The 22,844-nt window shown below is 37.2% G+C and overlaps 2 protein-coding genes across 2 annotated transcripts; one reads left to right on the forward strand and one right to left on the reverse strand.

Annotated features, from left to right (window-relative positions):
* Positions 1-15,371: 15,371 nt before the first annotated feature.
* On the forward strand, positions 15,372-16,325 carry LOC111916691 (uncharacterized). The gene has a single exon (XM_023912364.1). The coding sequence runs from the start codon at positions 15,372-15,374 to the stop codon at positions 16,323-16,325; it is 954 nt and encodes a 317-aa protein (XP_023768132.1).
* Positions 16,326-20,046: 3,721 nt separating this feature from the next.
* LOC111916730 (uncharacterized protein At2g39795, mitochondrial) lies at positions 20,047-21,730 on the reverse strand. Its single transcript, XM_023912385.3, has 3 exons — positions 21,304-21,730; positions 20,583-20,911; positions 20,047-20,467 (listed from the first exon to the last, which is right to left on the reverse strand). Exons 1-3 carry the CDS (start codon positions 21,559-21,561, stop codon positions 20,302-20,304), a joined length of 753 nt encoding a protein of 250 aa, XP_023768153.1. The 5' UTR covers positions 21,562-21,730; the 3' UTR covers positions 20,047-20,301.
* Positions 21,731-22,844: the final 1,114 nt, after the last annotated feature.

Here is a 22,844-nt window from a genome sequence, read left to right on the forward strand (position 1 = left end):
TAGTTCAAGAATCAATTTTGTGTATTCTTTCAGAATGTATTTACTAGTTTATGTTTGGCATTCTGCCATTCTGACAGAATAAAATCGAAAAATACATTTACTAGTTTATGGTTGACATTCTATCATTCTGACAGAATAAAATCGGATTTTTAAATTTGAATTAATTTAAAATATTCAGATTTTAAAAAATAAAGGAATTAATCATCCCTAAAAATCTGAAAATTTCCTTTTTTAATATTGGTTAATTGACTAAAATGCCCTTATGCTGAAATTTGTGTGATTATATGGTGCATGTTATCCTATTCTACTAACATAGACCCTCAAATCATGACATTTGATTATATTCCATCCGATGGTCCAGATCTGTGCATTCTTGCACACAATAGTTAGTAAAAACAAAATAACCTAACCCTATATATATATATATATATATATATATATATATATATATATATATATATATATATATATATATAGGATCAAATGAGAACACCAAAAATGTTGAGAACACGAGAACAAAGTATATTCATTTGTGATTCCATATATTCATTTGTGAATGAATGATAAATTTTTACGCCTTTAATTTCAATTGAAGAGAAAAAACATATTCATGTTGATTGTGTCTAAAAATTTATCATTTCTCCACAAATGAATACATGGAATCACAAATGAATATATTTGTTCTTGCGTTCTCAACCTTTTAGGTGCTCTTATTTGATATATATATATATATATATATATATATATATATATATACATACATACATATATATATATATATATATATATATATATATATATATATATATAGACAAACACATACTAGCCGTTTACCCGTGCCAAGCGACGGGTGGAAAAAAGTTAATACAGTTTATTTTGAATTTTATTTTCAAGGAAAACATGTGTTATGACATGAAAAAAAAATTAGTTGGTATGGAGTGTGTTTATATTTTGTTAAATTTAGGACATAAATGTAATGAAGGGTCCAAAATCTTAAACTTAAATTATAAGGATCATGAGACATAATGGCAATATGGGCTTATATACCAAAATTTCATTTAATGGTAAATGTTAATGAATAAGGATAGAGATTTCTTTCATTTAACAAAAAAAGGAAATTGAATTTAACAAATAATTTAATAACGATTTCATTTTTTGGACTACATCAAAAAAGATGTATGTAGTTTAGGGGCTATTTTGTAAAATATTACCCAAATGTCTAGATGTCTTCATTTTTAATTTGATCTACCCATTTTATTGACTTAAAAGACGTCATATAAAAGCATATAAAAATCCTTCATTGACCATATCTTGAACAACGATCGAGTGTATCCTTCTTTTAAGCCGACAATCGATCTCGCTTTGCCCCTCTAGTTCGCATCGTAGAGTCTGATATCTACCAAACGTCGATCATCTTCTAATCACCGATTTCCCGTTCGCATAATCGGAGGCGCCATCCCATCTTTATTGCAAGACAACTTATGGCTTTCTTCTCCCATACTTAGCATCATCGATGATTAGTAGTCCTCAATTTCACAGAGAAAACTATTATTTCACCCAGATAAAAATGAAATCTTCTTCTTCCTTAAATTTGTTTGTTTCTTCGTCTTTACATCACTATCGTGACCACCATCAGATCATTTCAAGCCGCCTTTCAAAAACCCTAGCATTAACCTACACGATTGCACCTGCACCATTCACATTGCACCGATCTTTCACCCTCTATTTCTTTCACAGTCCCAACCATATGATGCTTATTTCTTTCTCACTCTATATCTCTCTCTCAACCTATCTCTAATAGAATAACTCTAACCTAATCCTTGTTGTATTTTTTCCAGGTTTCTACAGAGGAAAGAAGAGCATCTATTTGTTTATTCACCATTGCACCTTCTTCCCACCTTTGATGTAATGAATTGTTGTTGTAATGTTAACATGTACCACTAATTTGTTACTGAATTGTTATATGGTTTAACATTAAGCACTTAATGGTGTTAATGGTGTTAGTGGTTGTTAATCTAGGATTAGGGTTTCAAGAGAGGGTGTTGGAGAGGTGGAGGCTGAGAATGGAATGAGTTTGGGGGAGTTAAGGAGCTAAAATAGGGCTCACACCACGAAAATAGGGTTTGGGCAATGATCGCGTACGCCCAATGTACTCAGGCATACTCAGTATGGCCAATATACTCAAATTACGCCCAATGTACTCAAATTACGCCCAACGTACACGGATGACCCAAAAATCATCCTAATTTCAAACGACCATAACTTCTTCGTTCTAACTCCGTTTTCGACATTCTTTATATCTAAGGAAATGTATTGAAGAGCTCTACAATATTATCTAAATATCTTAGACTAAAAACTTCTCGAACAAAAATCCGTATTTCACATATAAACCTGGCCTATGACTTTTACCTTTCTACCCTTCGGCCTAAAACACAACTTAAGAGAAAAATCTCTTAATGATCATTACCTCTTTCCACAAGGACTAAACTTTGCCTCCTTAAGGACCAGAACCTCACGCAATAGACTTCCGGTCCGTGGCTCAGAAATGGAAGTAAACAGGATGTTACAATTCTCCCCCACTTAAATTAGATTTCGTCCTCGAAATCAGCTCTCGCTTCTGCTTCGCGATGGAACCCTTGGCCGAAACCCCACAGATGGAACCCCAATGGTCGGATTGGAGTAGTGGCAAGGATGCCACACGAGAATAAGCCGTTTTAAGAGAGATGCAGAAGTAGGGTTTGTAAGAACCTGAGTTGATTGATAAATCGGAGTCTACAGTGCAAGGGGTTTGTTCTAAAGCGTATGTTGTAGTAGGCTTTGAGGACGAAGCCTAATTTAAGTGGGGGAGAGTTGTAACATCCCGAAATTTTAGAAGTTCAATGAAGGGACAAAAGTGTAAATAAAAGAAGGGACTTAAAGAGTAGGTCTTCTTACTCGCCGAGTTGGAGTGGGATTGGGTCGCAGACTAAGTGGCCAACTCGCTGAGTCGGCGGCTAGGACTTGACAAGTTGGTGCTGAAGAGAGAAAACCCTAATCCCGGGGGGTTGTTTCCTATATAAAGCACATTATAACCCACCCTCAGCCTCTTTGCTACCCTTTTGAGTCCAGAAACCCTTGAATCGAGTGAGCCTCCATTAATAAAGCGAATAGAGCTTTGGAGGAGGAAATGTTAGAAAGGGACTTGAAGATCAAGAGGCTTGCTGCAAAGGAGTGGTGTAGATCCGGGGTCTACTTCAGTTGGAGCATATATTGGAGGTAATAATTTGTTGCTTGGGCTCTTTTGCATCTAGATCTATTATCATTTGAGATTTGGGGTATTTTTGGTATGATTGAGAGCTATTTCGAGTTAGAGGCTTAGATCTGAGGTTGCTACTTCAGATCTAGGCTTGTGATGGTCCAAAATGCCATTAAGCTTCTGTCTAAGAGTTGTTGGTGAAGCCCCTTTGTCATAAACCCTATCCCTCGAGTGTTTTGGGCCTATATCTTCTTGGTTTTATGTAAAGTTTGCCACTTTATGTGAGGGTTAGACTGTAGAAGAGTGGATCTATGGATTGGAGCCCCTGCATGGCTTGAAAAGCCTATGTATGGATTGAGAGCCGGAGAGACTCGGCGAGTCACATGGGTGTACTCGACGAGTTATATGAACATAAGCATGGACTCGGTGAGTTGGAGGAACAACTCGACGAGTTTGTTGAAGATTGCCTTGGACTCGACGAGTCTGGTCGTTGAACCCTAACCTCTTCTGGTTAAAGCCTCGAATCAGTGAGTCGAGGGGTGACTCTGTGAGTTGAGCAGGATGGGACTCGGAGATCGTTAGACTCGACGAGTCTTGGGGTGACTCGGCGAGTTGAGTCGTGTTCTAAGAGTTTTCAGAGTATAAGGAATCGACCAGTCAACGAGTTGACTCGGCGAGTAGCGTCAGTCAGGAAGTTTGACTTTGGCCTGGACTTTGACTTTGACTTTGACCTTCACGGGTGTTATCGTAATTGGTTATTTATGTCAATGGTCCATTGATGGCAATAGGTGTTGGAGTTTGGAGCAGCGCTTCGGGTGTGTGCTTCCGTGGTTCGGTTCTTCATTCAGGTGAGTTATCCTCACTATACTCAAGGGTCTAAGGCACCAAGGTTGGCCCTTTGAATTGTTGTTTAGAGCTTGTTATGTTATGTGATGATATGATTGCTAGTATCCTGGTAGATAGGATAATGATATGATGATATGCCTTGTTAGCTTAGTATCCTAGAGGAATAGATAGTTAAGTGATGACTAGTTCTGTTGGATCAGCGCCCTGGTAGTTGGGTAGTGGTCATTTATAGACCTGTAGTTGGTCTTACCTTATGTACGCTGGTAGGAGGTTACCTGCGGGTTATGTTTGTTGAGCAGTAGCAGAGGGTATTCCATCCCGGTAGGATGACAGGGCCCTAGTATGTTGGTTCCGTAGAGTGTTATATGGTTCTCTGTTATGTGTGCATGTTTGCTACTGTGGGGCATTCCAACTCGATGGTTGTGGGATAGGAGTATTCCATCCCGGTAGCATGATTGGACTCATAGTAATTTGGCATTCCAACCCGATGGTTGAGGGGCCTAGGGTATTCCATCCTGAGGGATGATTGGACCCATAGTAGTAGTAGTTACTGTATATATAGGAAGTGGGGCATTCCAACCCGATGGTTGTGGGCCAGGAGTATTCCATCCCGGTAGGATGATTGGACTCATAGTATGTTAGCATTCCAACCCAATGGTTGAGGGTCAGGGGTATTCCAACCGAAAGGTTGATTGGACCCGTAGTATGTTGTTCTTTGTTGTATGCGTATGTTTATGTGTGTATGGGTACTTTGGGGGAACTCACTAAGCTTTCGGGCTTACAGTTGTGGTTTATTGTTTCAGGTACTTCAGGAGATCGTGGCAAGGCGAAGGCGTGATCGTACCGCTACTCATGTTTTATGTTCTTATGATATGGTTCGTGGAAATAGTATGATGTTTGAACTATTTTGAAAACGAGTTGTGTTAACTTAGTGGTTTTTAAATAAAATGTTTTAAATTGGTTGAAATTTCTGGACGTTACAAGTTGGTATCAGAGCCTTGGTTTGAGTGAATTGGAGGAACATTCATGTGAATCCAGTCTCAAATCAAGGAGAGATTTTCAAAAATAGTGTAACATCCGGATTTCCAGGTACATTAATTATTCATTTATTTTTGGAGATTTTGGGAGGGACTCGGTGAGTTGACGCTTAGACTCGCCGAGTGGTGTCGCGATTTTCCATCCGGGTTGATGACCGGACTCGGCGAGTCCACGTTGTTTAATGAAACCCTAATCCCCGGGGTTTGAGGCCTATTTAAAGGGGATTATAGCCTCCAATTGCGGCTACCAGAACCCTGAGTGAAACCCTAAGCGATCTAGAGCGTTTGTGAGGGAGGAGAGGCCATTTTTGATCCTTATGTGGGTGTTTTTGCAAGAAGAAGGTGACCAAGGCAAGAGGAAGCTGAAGAAGGTGCTATTCTGTGGATTTCAGAGCCTAAGAACTTCATATTGAGGTATATATTCGATCCTTCTTCAATTTTGGGTGTTAATCCTTGAGAGTTAGGGTTTGTAGCCAATTTAGAGTGTGATTGTTAGTGCAATTGGTCCCTTCTTGTGTTGAGGCTGCGGATCTGGATCCAAAGAGGTCCAGAGACCTAGGCCCCTTGATCTTTATGTGGTGTCGTTGAGTAATATGAGCTTAGGGTGGCATATTGAGGCCATTCTTCAAATAGAGCCATTGGGTCTTTGCATGGGCATCAAGATCCAAACTTTACGTGTTTATATTCCTTAAGGAGGCCAGATCTATGAGTTAGAGGAACGGATCTGACCTCAGGAGGTCATTTGAGCTCGAGCATGGCATGAACTCGCCGAGTACCAAGAGCAGACTCGGCGAGTAAGGATAAGGTTTCCCATAGGTTCACTCAGTGAGTACTTGCCGAATCAGGGGGAATGACTCGGTGAGTTAGAGGGAATTAGAGGACTAGAGTTCAAGGCTGAACTCGCCGAGTTCATATTGGGACTCGGCGAGTTGAGTCGGGGTGGCCCTGCGATTCATGTCAGGTGAAACCCGTCGAGCAAGGGAAAGACTCGACGTGTCATGCGAGACTAAAGGGATAGTGGACACGCGTAGACTCGCCGAGTCATCTAAGTGCACTCGGCGAGTCGGGTCAAAGTATGACCGTTGACTTTGAGGGTTTGGTCAACAATGGGGTCTTTGTGTCAAGAGAGGGTTGAGTCTAGTCTCGAGAGTTATATTTATGAGAGTATTTTACTTTATGTGATTAGGCGGAGGCTAGACCATATTTCCACCGAGTCGGAGATTTACCGATACATCCAAGGTGAGTCTTCTCACTATACTTACCTAGAGTGGTAACAGAGTTATGTGCTAGTATACTGCTGAGTTATGTGCCAGGGTATTTGTATGCTATTTATGTGTGTTATTGTGATATGTGATATGCATGATTCAGAGTTTCCAGAGATGGGACCAGTGGGTCCCTAGAGCTAGGGCTAGAGACCCCGCACAGAGTTGGGACTGGAGGGTCCCACTGAGACACACTGACCAGAGGGTCAGCAGAGCTATAGCCTTGAGTGGCTTATATGTGTTAGAGTGGTATTTTAGGGAACTCACTAAGCTTTATGCTTACAGTGTTATGTGTTATGTGTTTCAGGTACCAGTGATGATCGCGGGAAGGCGCCGACATGATTCGTACACATACATGAGATTTTATGTATTTCGATATTGGGAAATGTTTTGTGGAACAAAGATATGATACAATGAGATTTTATTAATAAATGTGTATGGAAAATGTGTTTTGAAAATGTGAAAAATTGTTTTAATTTTTACGGTGTTACAAATAGTTTTCAAAAGGTTTTCAAAATAAGTAAAGGAGGACGCAGAAGGTACGATCAGCCGGAGCCAGTAAGTTACCCCAAAATACCATACAAGTTATTTGTTTATGAGATATGTTAGAACAACATGCTAGTACTAGGCCAGGGATCTTCAAGAATTGCATGATAGAATTGCCTAATTACATGATGCCTGCTAGCCTAGGGTTCTCCTTATATGAAATTGACATCATTACTGTAGTTATCTAGTGTATGCATCACAGTTATACATAATTAAGATCTTATAGCATGGGAATGTTTGATTTGGCCTTATGTTCTGTTCTTGTATGATTGGGAGCTTAAGGTAGGATTAGATATTCGAAAGTCTATAGGATCCAGCGTTATGTATGACTAGCATACAATAGTGCTGCAGGGTTAGTGGAAGTTTCATTGATGGGTGGGTTGTGTAAGACCAGTATGTCGGTAATGAGATAGTGGTGCTCCTCTAGGAGTGAGGATCGAGTGTTCGTTATGTATATGTTATTGTTAGGGTGTTGTGGTGATACTTGATACAAATATGGGTAGGTGTGGAAGGTAGTATAGGCCTTTACTACTGAACGCACATGACCCATACGCGTATCAAGGAAGTCACAATCCCTAGGGTTTTGTTGGGAGCTAGTTCTCGGGGTTATTATGAGGAATGCCTAATATCTTGTGGCGTATTTTCAGTATGGCGATTACGAGACGTTTCGAGGCAGGATCCGGTTCATGATCGGGATCAGGAGAGGGTGGTCAGGATGGACCAGTACCACCCGAATTCATTGGTCAGATGAGTATGGATGAGTTGGATGCAAGGATTCGTGAGATCCTTCATGATGAGGTTGCTGCTATGTTCCGGGCTGAGTTACCGGAGATGTTTGGGTCGATCAAGACCGCCATGGTTGAGTACTTTGATGAGCGTTATGCAACTATTACGGAGACGGCTGTCGCGGCAGCTACAACGGCTGTAGCAGCGGCAGGGGGAGGAGCTGGTCGAGGTTTTCAGTATCGGGACTTCGATAATACGAAGCCCCCTACTTTCGATGGAGTTCAGGATCCGATCGTTGCTATGAGATGGTTGTTAGACGTGGGGGTTGTTTCTTTACGTGCTCATGCCCTGCAGATCAGAGGGTGAGGTGTGCTCTGAACATTTTGAGGCTCGGGGCGAAGGATTGGTGCAGGTTGACTACAAGATCTTATTCTGATGCGCAGCGGGCTACGTTTTTGTGGGAACAATTCCGGGAAATGTTCAGTACTCGTTATGTTTCGCAAGTTGAGAGAGAGAGAGAGGTTGGCTCAGGAGTTCCTGGAACTGAAACAGGGTTCATAGTCGGTGACGGAGATCACCAGGATGTTCACTGAGAGGGCGATGTTTTTCCCGGAGTTTGCTTCGGAGCAGGCTTAAATGTCTCGATATCTGAGTATGCTCAAGAGGGACATCAGGCAGTTTGTGTCCATGCAGAGGTGTAGTACCTTGTTGGAGTTGCAGGAGGCCGCTAGGCGGCGCGAGTTAGAGATCGAGCTCCAATTGAGAGAGAAGAGGCAGGCCTCGGTGCAGTCTCAGCCTGCACCAAAGCGGATGAGGGTCGCTGATTATAGGCAGGGAGGTCCGAGAAGTCGCACTTGTGGGATGTGCGGCAAGGTGCACGAAGGAAGTTTTCATTCTTCTTCGGGGGTGCCACAAGTGTGGCAAGGAGGGTCACATAGCCAGGGATTGAAGGCAGTCGACTCCAGTGGCAAGAGTCCAACTTTGTTATCATTATGATCAGGTGGGCCATATGAAGGCCCAGTGTCCTCTGGCTGGCTACCAGGTCAGTGCAGGCCCTAGCGCCAGCCACTTTGATACTTACTGACAGAGGTCAGGGTCGAGCAGAGTCTCCGAAGGCTCCAGGGCATGCTTATCAGCTTGTGACCGAGGAGATCAGGTCAGCGCCAGAGGTGTCAGCCGGTATATTTTCTGCCTTATCTTGTTTATGTGGTATGTATGAGATGTTGTTTCTTGCATGAGATATAAAGTGTTGTATGTGTTAGAGAAGAGTTAGTATTGAGGGTTTTTAGAGGGTTAGTATCCGGGGTGGAATTCGTCAGAAAGGAAGGTCATGATTCGGGAATTCGGGAACTTTCAGCAGGAACTCAGGTTCCTTGAAATTCGGCGTACTGGTTTGATTTGACTGAGCAGCGTGTTAACTTCGCCGCCAGTGGATGGTGGTTAGTGCCCTAAGTGGGGGAGAATTGGAAATTCTTGGATGAGTCGTTAGTTGTAAAATGTTGCCTGATGCGGTTTGAATGTTGGTTATTAGAGTGGTGCGTTGAGGCAGTTCAGTTATAGTAAGGACTTTGCATGTGTCTTGGATCTTTGAACTAGTAGTGAGGATGCTGTTATGTGATAGCGGCTAGTGGGGTTGTCCCCGAATGGTGGAGATGTCGAGGAAATGCGGCAGGCTATGTATGGATTGCTAGCCATGCGATCAGTCTCTTAGTACGTATGCATGTTTAGAGTTAGCGGTGTGCGCCGCTAAGGGGTGATGTATAGTGAGGTCCTGTCACTTTGGCAATGTTGGATGATACGTAGGCATGCTTTCAGTCTCCTTGAAAGAGGAGGGGGATAGTGGTTCCAGATTGGAGATTTGGACAGAGGAAAGTGAGATAGCAGGTTAACAGACTCGGGAGCAGTCTGGATTGGTGATAAGGACTGTATAAGGATATTACAGTCGGAGGTCGAGGACCTAGAGATCGTGATGAGGAGGTGTGAGTGGGTTACACTCTGTTGTGTCGGTATGAAGGGTTCGAGGGTGACGCAAGGACAAGGTCCTTGGTTCCGAGTATGGTTGTAGGCTTGAGTTATGTTTGTGGAGGTATTCCAATATGGGGTATTCCATCATGAGGATGACCGGAACCTATGATTGATTGGACCTGGTGTGTTTGGTATCCAACCCGAGGGTTGATTGGGCCAAACATACATGAGGATGCGAGGGTATACCATCCTAGGGATGACTGGACCCGTTATAGGCATGCCTGGTATTCCATACCGAGGTTGATTGGGCCAGGTACGAGTAGTTGTGCGATATGGTTGGTTGATGGGCTATGGGAGATGAAGGATGTCCTATCCTGTTAGCGCAAGCATATTATAGAATCAGAGGGGGGAAATCAAGTTTCGTTCCAGGTTGCAAATTATCAGGGTTATCGCTAATTTTTGGGCGTAGGAAGATGGATTAGTGTCTTGGCGGAGCTCAGTGGGTGTTTGTGGAATCTAGTGTTCGTAGGGCGCGGAAGTGTGTCCCTGATATGAAGGGTTAGTATTATCGGGTGATTCGTGGTTGATAGGTGGTGCTATTGAGTTGAAAGGCCAATGGTCGACTTGGATTAGTGGCAAGGATGCCACGCGAGAATAATCCATTTTAAGAGAGATGCAGAAGTACGGTTTGTAAGAACCTGAGTTGATTGAGAAATCGGAGTCTACAGTGCAAGGGGTTTGTTCTGAAGCGTATGTTGTAGTAGGCTTCGAGGATGAAGCCTAATTTAAGTGGGGGAGAGTTGTAACATCCCGAAATTTCAGAAGTTCAATGAAGGGCGAAAGTGTAAATAAAAGAAGGGACTTAACGAGTAGGTCTTCTTACTTGCCGATTCGGAGCGGGATTGGGTCGCAGACTAAGTGGCCAACTCGTCGATTCGGCGGCTTGGACTCGACGAGTTCGTGCTAAAGAGAGAAAACCCTAATCCCGGGGGTTGTACCCTATATAAAGCACATTATAACCCACCCTCAGCCTCTTTGCTACCCTTTTGAGATCCAAAAACCCTAGAATTGAGTGAGCCTCCATTAATAAAGAGAATAGAGCTTTGGAGGAGGAAAACTTAGAAAGGGGCTTGAAGATCAAGAGGCTTGCTGGAAAGGAGTGGTGTAGATCCGGGGTCTACTTCAGTTGGAGCATATATTGGAGGTAATAATCTGTTTCTTGGGCTCTTTTGCATCTAGATCTATTATCATTTGAGATTTGGGGCATTTTTGGTATGATTGAGAGCTATTTCGAGTTAGAGGCTTAGATCTGAGGTTGCTACTTCAGATCTAGGCTTGTGATGGTCCAAAATGCCTTAAAGCTTCTGTCTAAGAGTTATTGGTGAAGCCCCTTTGTCATAAACCCTAGCCCTAGAGTGTTTTGGGCCTATATCTCCTAGGTTTTACGTAAAGTCTGCCACTTTATGTGAGGGTTAGACTGTAGAATAGTGGATCTATGGATTGGAGCCCCTGCATGGCTCGAAAATCCTCTGTACGGATTGAGAGCTGGAGAGACTCGGCGAGTCACATGGGTGTACTCGACGAGTTGTATGAACATAAGCATGGACTCGGCGAGTTGGAAGAACAACTCGACGAGTTTGATGAAGATTGCCTTGGACTCGATGAGTCTGTTCTTGGACTCGGCGAGTCTGGTCGCGGAACCCTAACCTCTTCTGGTTAAAGCCTCGAATCAGTGAGTCGAGGGGTGACTCTGTGAGTTGAGCAGGATGGGACTCGAAGATCGTTGGACTCGATGAGTCTCTGGGTGACTCGGCGAGTTGAGTCGTGTTCTAATAGTTTTTAGAGTATAAGGACTCGACGAGTCAACGAGTTGACTCGGCGAGTAGTGTCAGTCAGGAAGTTTGACTTTGGCCTGGACTTTGACTTTGAACTTTAAGGGTGTTATGGTAATTGGTCATTTATGTCAATGTTCCATTGATGGCAATAGGTGTTGGAGTTTGGAGCAGTGCTTCGGGTGTGTGCTTCCGTGGTTCGGTTCTTCATTCAGGTGAGTTATCCTCACTATACTCAAGGGTCTAAGGCACCAAGGTTGACCCTTTGAATTGTTGTTTAGAGCTTTTTATGTTATGTGATGATATGCTTGCTAGTATCCTGGTAGATAGGATAATGATATGATGATATGCCTTGTTAGCTTAGTATCCTAGAGGAATGGATAGTTAAGTGATGACTAGTTTTGTTGGATCAGCGCCGTGGTAGTTGGGTAGTGGTCATTTATAGACCTGTAGTTGGTCTTGCCTTATGTATGCTGGTAGGAGGTTACCTGCGGGTTATGTTTGTTAAGCAGTAGCAGAGGGTATTCTATCCCGGTAGGATGACAGGGCCCTAGTATGTTGGTTCTATAGAGTGTTATGTGGTTGCCTGTTATGTGTTCATGTTTGCTACTATGCGGCATTCCAACCCGATGGTTGTGGGCTAGGAGTATTCCATCCCGGTAGCATGATTGGACTCATAGTAGTTTGGCATTCCAACCCGATGGTTGAGGGGCCTAGGGTATTCCATCCTGAGGGATGATTGGACCCATAGTAGTAGTAGTTACTGTATGTATAGGAAGTGGTGCATTCCAACCCGATGGTTGTGGGCCAGGAGTATTCCATCCCGGTAGGATGATTGGACTCATAGTATGTTGGCATTCCAACCCGATGGTTGAGGGTCAGGGGTATTCCAACCGAAAGGTTGATTGGACCCGTAGTATGTTGTTCTTTGTTGTATGCGTATGTTTATGTGTGTATGGGTACTTTGGGGGAACTCACTAAGCTTTCGGGCTTACAGTTGTGGTTTATTGTTTCAGGTACTTCAGGAGATCGTGGCAAGGCGAAGGCGTGATCGTACCGCTCCTCATGTTTTATGTTCTTATGGTATGGTTCTGGGAAATACTCTGATGTTTGAACTATTTTGAAAACGAGTTCTGTTAACTTAGTGGTTTTTGACTGAAATAAAATGTTTTAAATTGGTCGAAATTTTTGGACGTTACACCCTGACTATTTACTGATGGTGAAACCTCCATTCAAAACAAAGTGACTCCCAACGGGGCTCTCATCTATATAACTACTGCAAAGAAGGACATACAACGCTAACATATTCCACAACTTCCTAGCTATACGACCGAACTCTAGTGAGAACCACAGAGCCGGGGACTCTCAAAACTACAATCACCGAATCAAATCTATCAATATGCTTGCTGAGACCGAGAACCCATCAGATCTAAACTTCAGAACCCATATTCCAGGATTGATAAGTTTTGGATTGAAGATTTCATGGATTAAGAGCTTAATGATCTAATCTCATGCATTAAGTTTCCTTTTTGGACCTTAGAATTTAGATCTAGACTTAAAGAGATGTCTTAGGGGATAAAGTTGGAAACTTTATCCATTAAGACCTTAGAAATGACCAGATCTGAGCTTTGGAGCTCTTGACATCTGAAGAAAATAGATTAAGCTTGATTAAGCCGTCGAAATTGTTGATTTCAATGTGGTGATATCGATTGGAAGAATGATCAAATGGTTAATTTCGTTTTTCTTGATGTTATATTATCTAATGGATGTTCCGATTTAATGATATGTTGGATGATTCATGGAGGAAATTAGTCTGGAGATTTGGAATTTGATACACCGGATATGATGAAGATAAGATAGAGAGAGAGAGAGAGAGAGAGAGGGCTCTTTATATATAATTAGACCATTTATGAAGTTTTTGTTATTAAATGTGTGTGTATGTGTGTGTGTATATATATATACACACACACACACATACACACACATTTAATAACAAAAACTTCATAAATGGTCCCTATGGTAGTAAGATGATGAAAAATGTCATTCGGGCAAATACAGACTGAATGAACAATAAGGAGTATGTAATAAAAGTTTTGAAACCATAGGGACCACTTGTAACGCTTTTTAAACTTATGGACTAAACTTTAGATTTCGAAATACCATAAAGACCATTTGTGAAGTTTTCTATTACTAATATTTGATTAAAATATAGTAATGGATTTTTTTTCCTATTTCATTAAATGATATAAGTAAATTTTACTAAATAAACTGTTGTATAAACAAAAATTATTTAATTTAAACAAATTAAATGATAATAAATATCAATTTCATCTCTCTTCTTAAAACTAACAGTTTATTAAAAAACAAGTGTTTAAAATGAATTTTTTACTAGATTAAGTTTGACTGTTATTCGTTAATGTTCATAGGTGGTTCCACTATGGTGTCTATAGTAGCCCGGCAACCTTTGTTTTTTTCAGACGCAGTGTAAAATATTTTGAATTTTTTTTACTATTATGACACTACGTAAATATATATATATATATATATATATATATATATATATATATATATATATATATATATATATATATATATATATATATATGCTACCGTCAAAACCTACTATAAAATCATACATCCGCCCCTGTTGATGTTTTGTAATCGCTTTTAGTCTAACCTCTTATTAGTTTTTTAATAAAGATCTCCGTAGCTGTCGAAAAAAATAAGTCGAAACCTATCTCAAAAAAGTTTTATTTCTTTCGTTTTTGTTATTTTTGTAATTTAGTGTAAAAACAATAATGGGTAGTGATCATAAATAGTAAATACTTAACCACCTCGCCAAAAATAGATGCCATTCACCAACATAGACAACACATATAAGGATGTCTTTTTATAATCATTGCCTAATTAGAATAAATCTTTTTTTTTTTAATTATTTTTTCAGTTCATTCTATAAAATTTTAATTTATGATCTTTAGATTTAATTTAACTAATTTTCAATTATACGATTTAATAAATTGATTTATTATTACATGCAACACATTTATTTTAAACTTATTTTTTTTTCTTTTTTCCATTGAATAGTTCAATGGTTATTGAATTCTACATTCATTAAACCAATGTCTCATGTTAAGTTTAATTCATTGAATTCCAGCTAAACATTAAACTATGCATTCTACTGTAAACAAAACCAACCTATAATCTGCTGTTTACAGAAAGAATAAAAAAGAGAATAAAAAAAAAATACGAAAACTACCAATTTAAACACACATATGCATTACAACAACGTTTAGGTAAATATTTGTTGGGTAATCACAAAGTAATGATTTAAGATACACTATAGACAACCGAAAATGACAACTACATAACACACGATACATGCTTCTGAGATAGATTTTAAATATTCTTTATATAAAATTCGTACAAAAATAATTATAATTTATAAAATCTATGTCTTGCTGGACCAATAATTACCAACTGTCGGGATTTTGTGGATGATCACAAAGCTTTGGTAGAAACTAAGCACCAAAAAGACTTGGGTTGTTGACCTCAATTGCACCAAACACTAGCAAACTATACACAACAAAATTTAATATTTCATTATTTTCTTGAAAATTCAGATAAAAGATTTGATTTGAGTTATTATATATTTAATCATAACTTAATATAGATAAATAAAAAAAAAGTTATAAACCTATACAAGAAACCATTTCTTGGATATAATGAATGCAAAAACAAGTAATCGTAGCTAAAATACTTTTCATCTACATTTTATACCATAAATTCTCAACTAAATGATATGTCATGTATTGAGTAGCGACTTCCTTGTTCCATTTAAATACAAAAACCTCCCACTTTCAAATACAAACCCCCACCTGTATATACTCTGGAATCATCAATTCCGAAGCTGTCTTCAATTTCAATGGGGAGAACAACCTCGATCAAGATCATCAGAACATCAATCCACACATTCCTCCAAAGCTACAATCACTTCACAATTGCATCCCTGTTAACCCTTCCTTTCTCAACATCAATCCTCCTCTTATCATCTCTTTCACCTGATTTCATCTCCCTCCAACACACAATCCATTTCCGACTTCAGTCCCTTTTTGATGCCACCGGAATCCCAGTTTCATCTCAATTCTTCTCCACCTTCAACCTCAAACTCTCCCAAACCATCACCTCAGCAATACTACTCCTACCCTTTACCTTCTCTTTCCTCCTCATCACAAAGACTTTTATAATTCAATCCTTCAACACCCACAACAAAAAGCGATCATCTTTCTCCGGAATCTACAATTCCATCCTCCAAACACAACTATGGAACACCTTTCTAATCATGTCAGCAAACGCCACTTCTTTTTGGGTTCTTTTCATCGCATTCAACTGTTTAGAAAAGATGTTATCATCTTCTACCTTGGTCGTATTATTTTCTATGGTGGGAGGAATCGCATATTCCGTAGTTATAGCCAATACGATGATCATATGTAACATGGCGCTAGTGCTCTCTGGAATGGAAACCCAAGGTGGGTTTCTTTCCATTCTCAAAGCATGTGTTATGATTAAAAGAAGAATTCCAACAGCCCTTTCATTAGCGCTTTACATCAACATCACTTTGGCTGGAATTGAAGCACTTTTCCAATTCCGGTTGGCAAGTGCTTATTCCAACTCAGGAACAAGTAATCCCAGTCCTTTAATGGTGTTCGAAGGATTGTTGATAGCATATTTATACTCCATCGTCATCACACTTGACACCATCACTGGCTGTATCTTCTACAAAAGCTGTAAAATTAAAGCTTCTGATCAAGAGGCGTGTAGGAGAAATGAGTATTGTTTGGAAGTCAAACGAGAAGAAGAAGAAGAAGTGCTGTATTGAATTTACCTTTTTATTCTTTTTTTTTTGTTGTTTTTTGTGATTATTAAGTTTTAATTCATGTGCAAATTAGATCATAGGAAATAAAATCATGTAAAATAGCTCCCAATACAGATGAAACATTCTTGTGTGGAGTATTTTCACCAAGTAAATACATATATATTCAATCACTAAAAACTGTCCTTGAGTCATTCTATTCCTTCGACATTCAAATTATCGTTTAATATATATTTAATCTTTGAAAACCATTTAAGATGCATCTATTAATTAAAGGTTTGAGTATTAAATAACTATATTGATTTCTTTTCATTACACCATTATAATTTAAAAATCTATCATATTATAGTAATATCGTCCAAACAAAAAATGATTGTTGATGTAATTAGATAGATATTTAAATTATAATATCATAACTAAAAAAATTAAAGTATAATACTACAATTGGATAAAGAAATCTCAGAATACAAAGCCTTAATATGAAAATTTTTGAAACTACAATATTGCAATACAATAAAATGAAAGTAAGATGCTATAATATCCAAATACATGAAAATAAATTGCTATTTTCAGCATTTAACCCTTAATTGAAAAGTTTTTTAATGACGAGTATCATATTTTTTTTATTTATATTTTTATAAAATAGTATGTAGAGAAATTGGTTGGATGCAAGTTACCGAATAGCAAAAATTAGGTAACCATCCTAAATGTGTTTAATATTTAATGATTACCGTAAATATAGTAAATTACTAAATTATATATATTACCTGTTAACTTCTACTAACAATCTTTTAGGAGAACAACTTTTGTTTCTTTTGTTCAAATAATCCAACTTTTTGTCTTGTCATATAAGGTTATTAAATATATCTAATTATTAATCACATGATCAAAATATAGAATAAAAAAATAAAACCCATGTTCAAATTATTAATTTCAATTAATAGTTATTATTCATAAATATACACCCTCTCATAAAGAACTTATTAAGAAAAGGAAACCTTATATTTTTAGAAAATGGCCTAAAATATAAAGATGCTTCTTTTGTTGGTAAGAAAGAGAAAAAGTGTTCTTTATGTTTTTGGTCCATGTAAACAATTATTATTTTTATTATTATTATTATTATTATCATTATTATGAAGTTATTTTGTCTTAGCTTATTGATATTAAGATGATACTAGTTACCAGAATTTAAAATATTTATTCCATATCTTTTAAATTTTAAAACATGTTAAACTGTTAAACTGTTATTATTTAAAATAAGAAGATGAGCAGTGGAAGACTCCCAGACGCATGAAATTATTATGACGTCAACAGTTATCAAAGATTTATCCATATGTGACGTGGGTGTAATCAATATTCAATAATAGCAGCACTAAAAATAGATATACATACATATATTTAGTGCATTAAAAATAAAAGCCAAGATCAGCATTACTAGCTCACTACCCAAAAACGTCAACAGTTTTGGTGACGTTTTCACGTTGAAATTGCATAAGAGTAATGAAGGACAAAACGAATTGAAGGTACAATTTGAAATGCACGGGTTACAAATGAGTTCCAAGTTTCATCAAGGATGAAAAAAGGCTCAAGAGGTAGGTTGATATATAGATCAGATGTTTAGGAGCATACATATGAGATATATTATGTTACAATTATAAATGTACACATAAGTTTTCAAAATACACAAGTCGCCAAAGATGCCCAAAACACCCAACTCTAATTGACTAGGACCAGTCCTTATATAGAAGCACGCTTGACCAATAAGTCGTAACAAAGCCAATATTTCAAACTAGTTGCAATCCAATAAACAAGATATGCATAAAACCTATAGGTTATGGATAATATTTTTCAAAAAATTGTGAATAGCTACTTAACTAGAAGCTAGAAGTTGTAATTGTTACTTGAAGTTGTAAGTTATCATTTTTATTTCTGTAAACTTGTTTGGCAAAAATAGTTTTGTAAATTTAAAAAAATGTAAAATTATATATATATATATATATATATATATATATATATATATATATATATATATATATATATATATATATATATATATAATGCATGAAACTTTATTATTATTATTTCTTTGTTTTAAATAGAAACTTTAAGTTCGTACTTATAAACAAAATTTTTTCTGTATTTGATAACTTTCTTAAAATCTAAAAACTCTTAAAAACCATTGCAAAAAATAAATCTTTTAATTAAAAAAAAAAAAAAAGCCCAATACCGTCTTATCTTTCTCAAATATAAAGAATCTTTAAGACTTTAACCACAACTAAACGTGGGCCGTGGAGCCATTTTCACGAAAATAACCAAAAATAAAGCCCTATAATATAAATTAAATATATTTTTAAGAAAAAGAAAACTAGTCAAAATCCTTAATTAAATATTAGTTTTTAGCATTTATCCCAAACTAGCCATCAAAACCGTAAGCGAATGAAATAGTTTACTCTTTCGCATATGTATATAAGGAAAAAAATCATTTTTGCAAAACAAAACGGTAGACCATTTTATGGTCTACGGTTTCCTTTCGATGATCTACTGTTTCCCAAACCGTAGACTAAAAATGGTCTACTGTTCTCTTTCGTTTTTTTTTTTTTGGAATTTGACTAGTATTTGTAGTTATTTTTTCTTATTACTTGTTTGGATCGTTATCAATATACTACATTTTCAAAACAATATTTTTTATATCAATTCATTGAAATTATTAATTGTCATATACGTGTATGTATATATATGATTATATGCATTCATTCTAACTTTAGTGTTAGGTTGAATTTAACAATTGTTAACATCATTGTTTATAACCCATATTTGATAAGATGTCAAGATGAATTAACCGCACGCTAAAGTTAGAAAGAAATAATATGCATACATACCAAATATGATGATTAATAATTTCAATAAATTGATATAAAAAGTGGTGTATTGAAAATATAATATATTGAGAACGATCCAAATAGTAGACTATTTTTAGTCTACAAATTTGTTTTACAAAAATGATTTTTTTTCTTATATACATATGTGAAAGAGCAGACTATGAAAGAGTAGACCATTTCATTGGTCATACAGCATTAATAACTAATTTGGGATAAATGTTAATTTTTTTTGCTAGTTTTGTTATTTTCTTTATTTTTAACTTCTATCCTAAATTAAACTGATCATTTAATTTGTGAAAACACACTAGCTAATTAGACGACATGGTTTTCTTTTTCTAATAAAACGACATGGCTTTCTTTTTCTAATAAAACATGTTAAAACTTTCCTCTCTCGTTGGATTTTATTCGGTCCATGGTACCTTCATCGATGTCTCTTGTCCAAGGTTCAAAACCTATTTTTTGAGTTTTGTCTATAAAGTAGAAATTAAAGTGGTACAGTTCAATACAATAAGTTGATAAATTATATTTCTAAGTTTAAAATTGATGATAGACAACTTGTAAGAGTAACAAACTTTGTTTCTTATACATATTTGGTCATTATTTTTTTTCTTTATATGTCTTAGTGTCTTACCATTGAACTTTTTTACATTGTTCACAAAATAGCATTGACCTGCTAACCGATCTTTTTTTATACAATGGAAAGGAACAAGGTTAACGGGTTTTAATTCGTGTTTGACTATATGTAGATGTCTCCCAAAAAAAAATACTCATCACTATAGGCTATATCGCACATCCAAGGTAATACTTAAATTCCTAAATTTCCCAAGAATGAGTCTAAGAAAAAAAAGTAAAGAGTATTCAACTATTACTGCAACAAAAGACCAAAGGTTTTATATCTCTATATCCACATGGTGGTTCTGTAAACAATTTTTTTTTTTTTTGAAAAGGTAAATGTCACCCATCCCACAGAGCCTCCACCAATAAATTGTTCCACAGATAAATCATAATGTATTTAGACTCTTAGAGCAAGAAAGGTGATGGATTCTCATAAGTACTGTTAAGGCAAGTATTCAAATAGCACCACCCAAAATGTGATTTGGACATTACTTATTCCGTGCTACAAAAGACTCCAGGCTTTCCATCCATCGAATATACTCATTCTTACTTTTGTGTTGCATACATTTATGCAAGAAGAGAGCTAGTTCATCATTTATGCCCCTTATCTCCAGGAAATCATACAGTGAAGTTTGCAGTTCATCATCCAAATCACTGAAAGTTACCAAATTATAAATATGTTCAGAATCATAATTAACATTGAACCCCAGTTCATCTCCAGGAAAGCATCCCAGAACTGAAAGCAAAATAACAATGATTTGGAACTTACTTGAAGGGAGGACCCAAGTAGGGTTTACCAGTCATTCCATCTTGGTCACGCATAAAAACTTTCTCAATCTCAATGCTGTCAGGCCATACATTGCACACAAACTCCAAAATACCATTTTCTTCATCCTTAAAGATGTCGATCACCATTGAAATGTAAAGCTCTAGATCGTTCTCTGTTGTAACACTACCTTCTTTTTCAGCAGGAGTAGAAACTCGGAACATGGTTACCTCTACTTTAATCTCTTCATCTTCTCCAAATTGCTTGTTCAATCTGATCCACTGCTCTCCTGGCCTCTCATCAACCGCAAAAGATTTGAAATTTGGAATAAGCTGTACACAATATGCACTAATAAGTCTGTAAACCAGGATCTACAGTTCTAGTTCAAAACAGATCACATGATGTAAGATGCTTTCAGGAAAAAAAAAAAAAAAACAATCACAAATAATTACAATTCCTACATTCTTTCCGATTCAATAGCACTGCTCAAATATACCAAAGTCGCTATATTCCTGATGTGTATTGTCCATTTCCTCTAATTAATGATTCTCAATCGTTGAGGGCAGAATCGAGATATATGTTTGATGAGAGGAAGGATATTAATTAGGGTTTGTGTATGATATGATTTTTTTTCTTTTTATTGGAACGAGAAGAATGATGCGAATTCCAATACAAAAGAGGAAACACGAAAATGAAAAGGGGGAAATTAGGGAAACATGAATACCTTAGTACGAGGAGATCGATCGAGTTCATATTGGATATCGTTGCGGATGAGTCTACGTATTCGGTCTTCGAAAGCTGATTTCCGCATCACTGATACGTTCCTTCTCGATTGTTGTGGGACGTAGTCTACATAGTTGTTTTCGATTGAAGAACGACGGGTAAAAGGGTGTGCAATTAGGGTTATGTGACGATAAGAAGAGTGTTGAGGGAAGAAAGATGTTTGTCTTCTTCCGACGCTACCGACCAGCCGGAGTAGCATTGTTGTGTGTGTTTGAACGGAAGTCCGCCCGGGAATCGTGTTCTTGTGCGGAGTTGGTCGTCGGTGATGTTCAAGTGCGGTGACAGGATTTAAGGAGGGTTTTGGACGACGAGTTCAACATCCTAAAACCAGCCGTCTAAAATAATTGCAAATTTAACCGAAAATATTAACTAGTTTGTGGAAAATAGTAAAAAAAAAAAAACCAAACTACATTTTTAGCCATCAAAATCACAGATATATTAACCTCGTCTACGATTATGGCAATCTATTTGTGAACGTACAAATCGTTAAAACACAGACTTGTATGCCATTTGTGAATGTACAAATCGTTAAAGCACAGACTTGTATGATTGCAGATGAACTAGTCCAACATAGAAACCTATTTGTGAACATAGTTTTAGTTAGTATAAAAACGATTTTTTTTTCTTCATTTTCACTTTTTTTTGTTGGAAAACTCTCTCTGGAAAGTTTGATTATGTTTAAAACTTTAATTTTATACTTGTTTAGTTGTTATAAGGACCTAAGTTTCTAATTACTTAACATTAATGTGTTTTAGTCTTTAATTATTCATGGTCGTTTTAAATTATTTTAGAAAATAATTTAGCATTAATATGTTTTAAAGATATAATTGTTAGTTTGTTACTTGTTTACGTGTTTTTAGAATTTGAAGATTTACTTTAACACGAACGGGTTGATCGAAAACTCCATACAAACCAACAACACATTATAATGATTATGTTGGATTTTACATAACATAAATTCCTTATATGGGTTATATGTATAAGTGGGAGAGTAGATATCAATTAGAAAAGAGTGACAACAATGTTTAGTTTAAAATTTTGAAAATAATACACTTGGTGCGTATAAATTGTTGATAATAAGGTTGTTTCGTAGTCGAACCCTATCAATTTCGTAGTCAAAATAAATAAATAAAAATAAAAATAAAAAACCAAAATCGCAGTTAAAATGGAGAGGAAATCGCAGATGAGCTTAATCCATCTGCGATTTTAAGGGGGGCAATGAGGTATTTATATAGCAAAAAAACAATCGCAGATGGCTTGCCAAAATCGCAGATGAGCTTAATCCATCTGCGAATTTTGTGGCTAAAAATGCAATTTGAGTTTTTTTGGCTATTTTCTACAAAGTAATTAACATATTTGAGTCAATTTGTAATATTCTCCTTATTTTATGTTTATTCATCGGTTAAAGTTGATTTTACGTTTAATAAGGGTCTGTTTGGCTAGGTGCTGATCCGGTTCGGTCATACGTTTTCGGCTGACTCG

Source organism: Lactuca sativa, chromosome 1 (genome assembly GCF_002870075.4).
Source record: "Lactuca sativa cultivar Salinas chromosome 1, Lsat_Salinas_v11, whole genome shotgun sequence".
Lineage (NCBI taxonomy): Eukaryota > Viridiplantae > Streptophyta > Magnoliopsida > Asterales > Asteraceae > Lactuca > Lactuca sativa.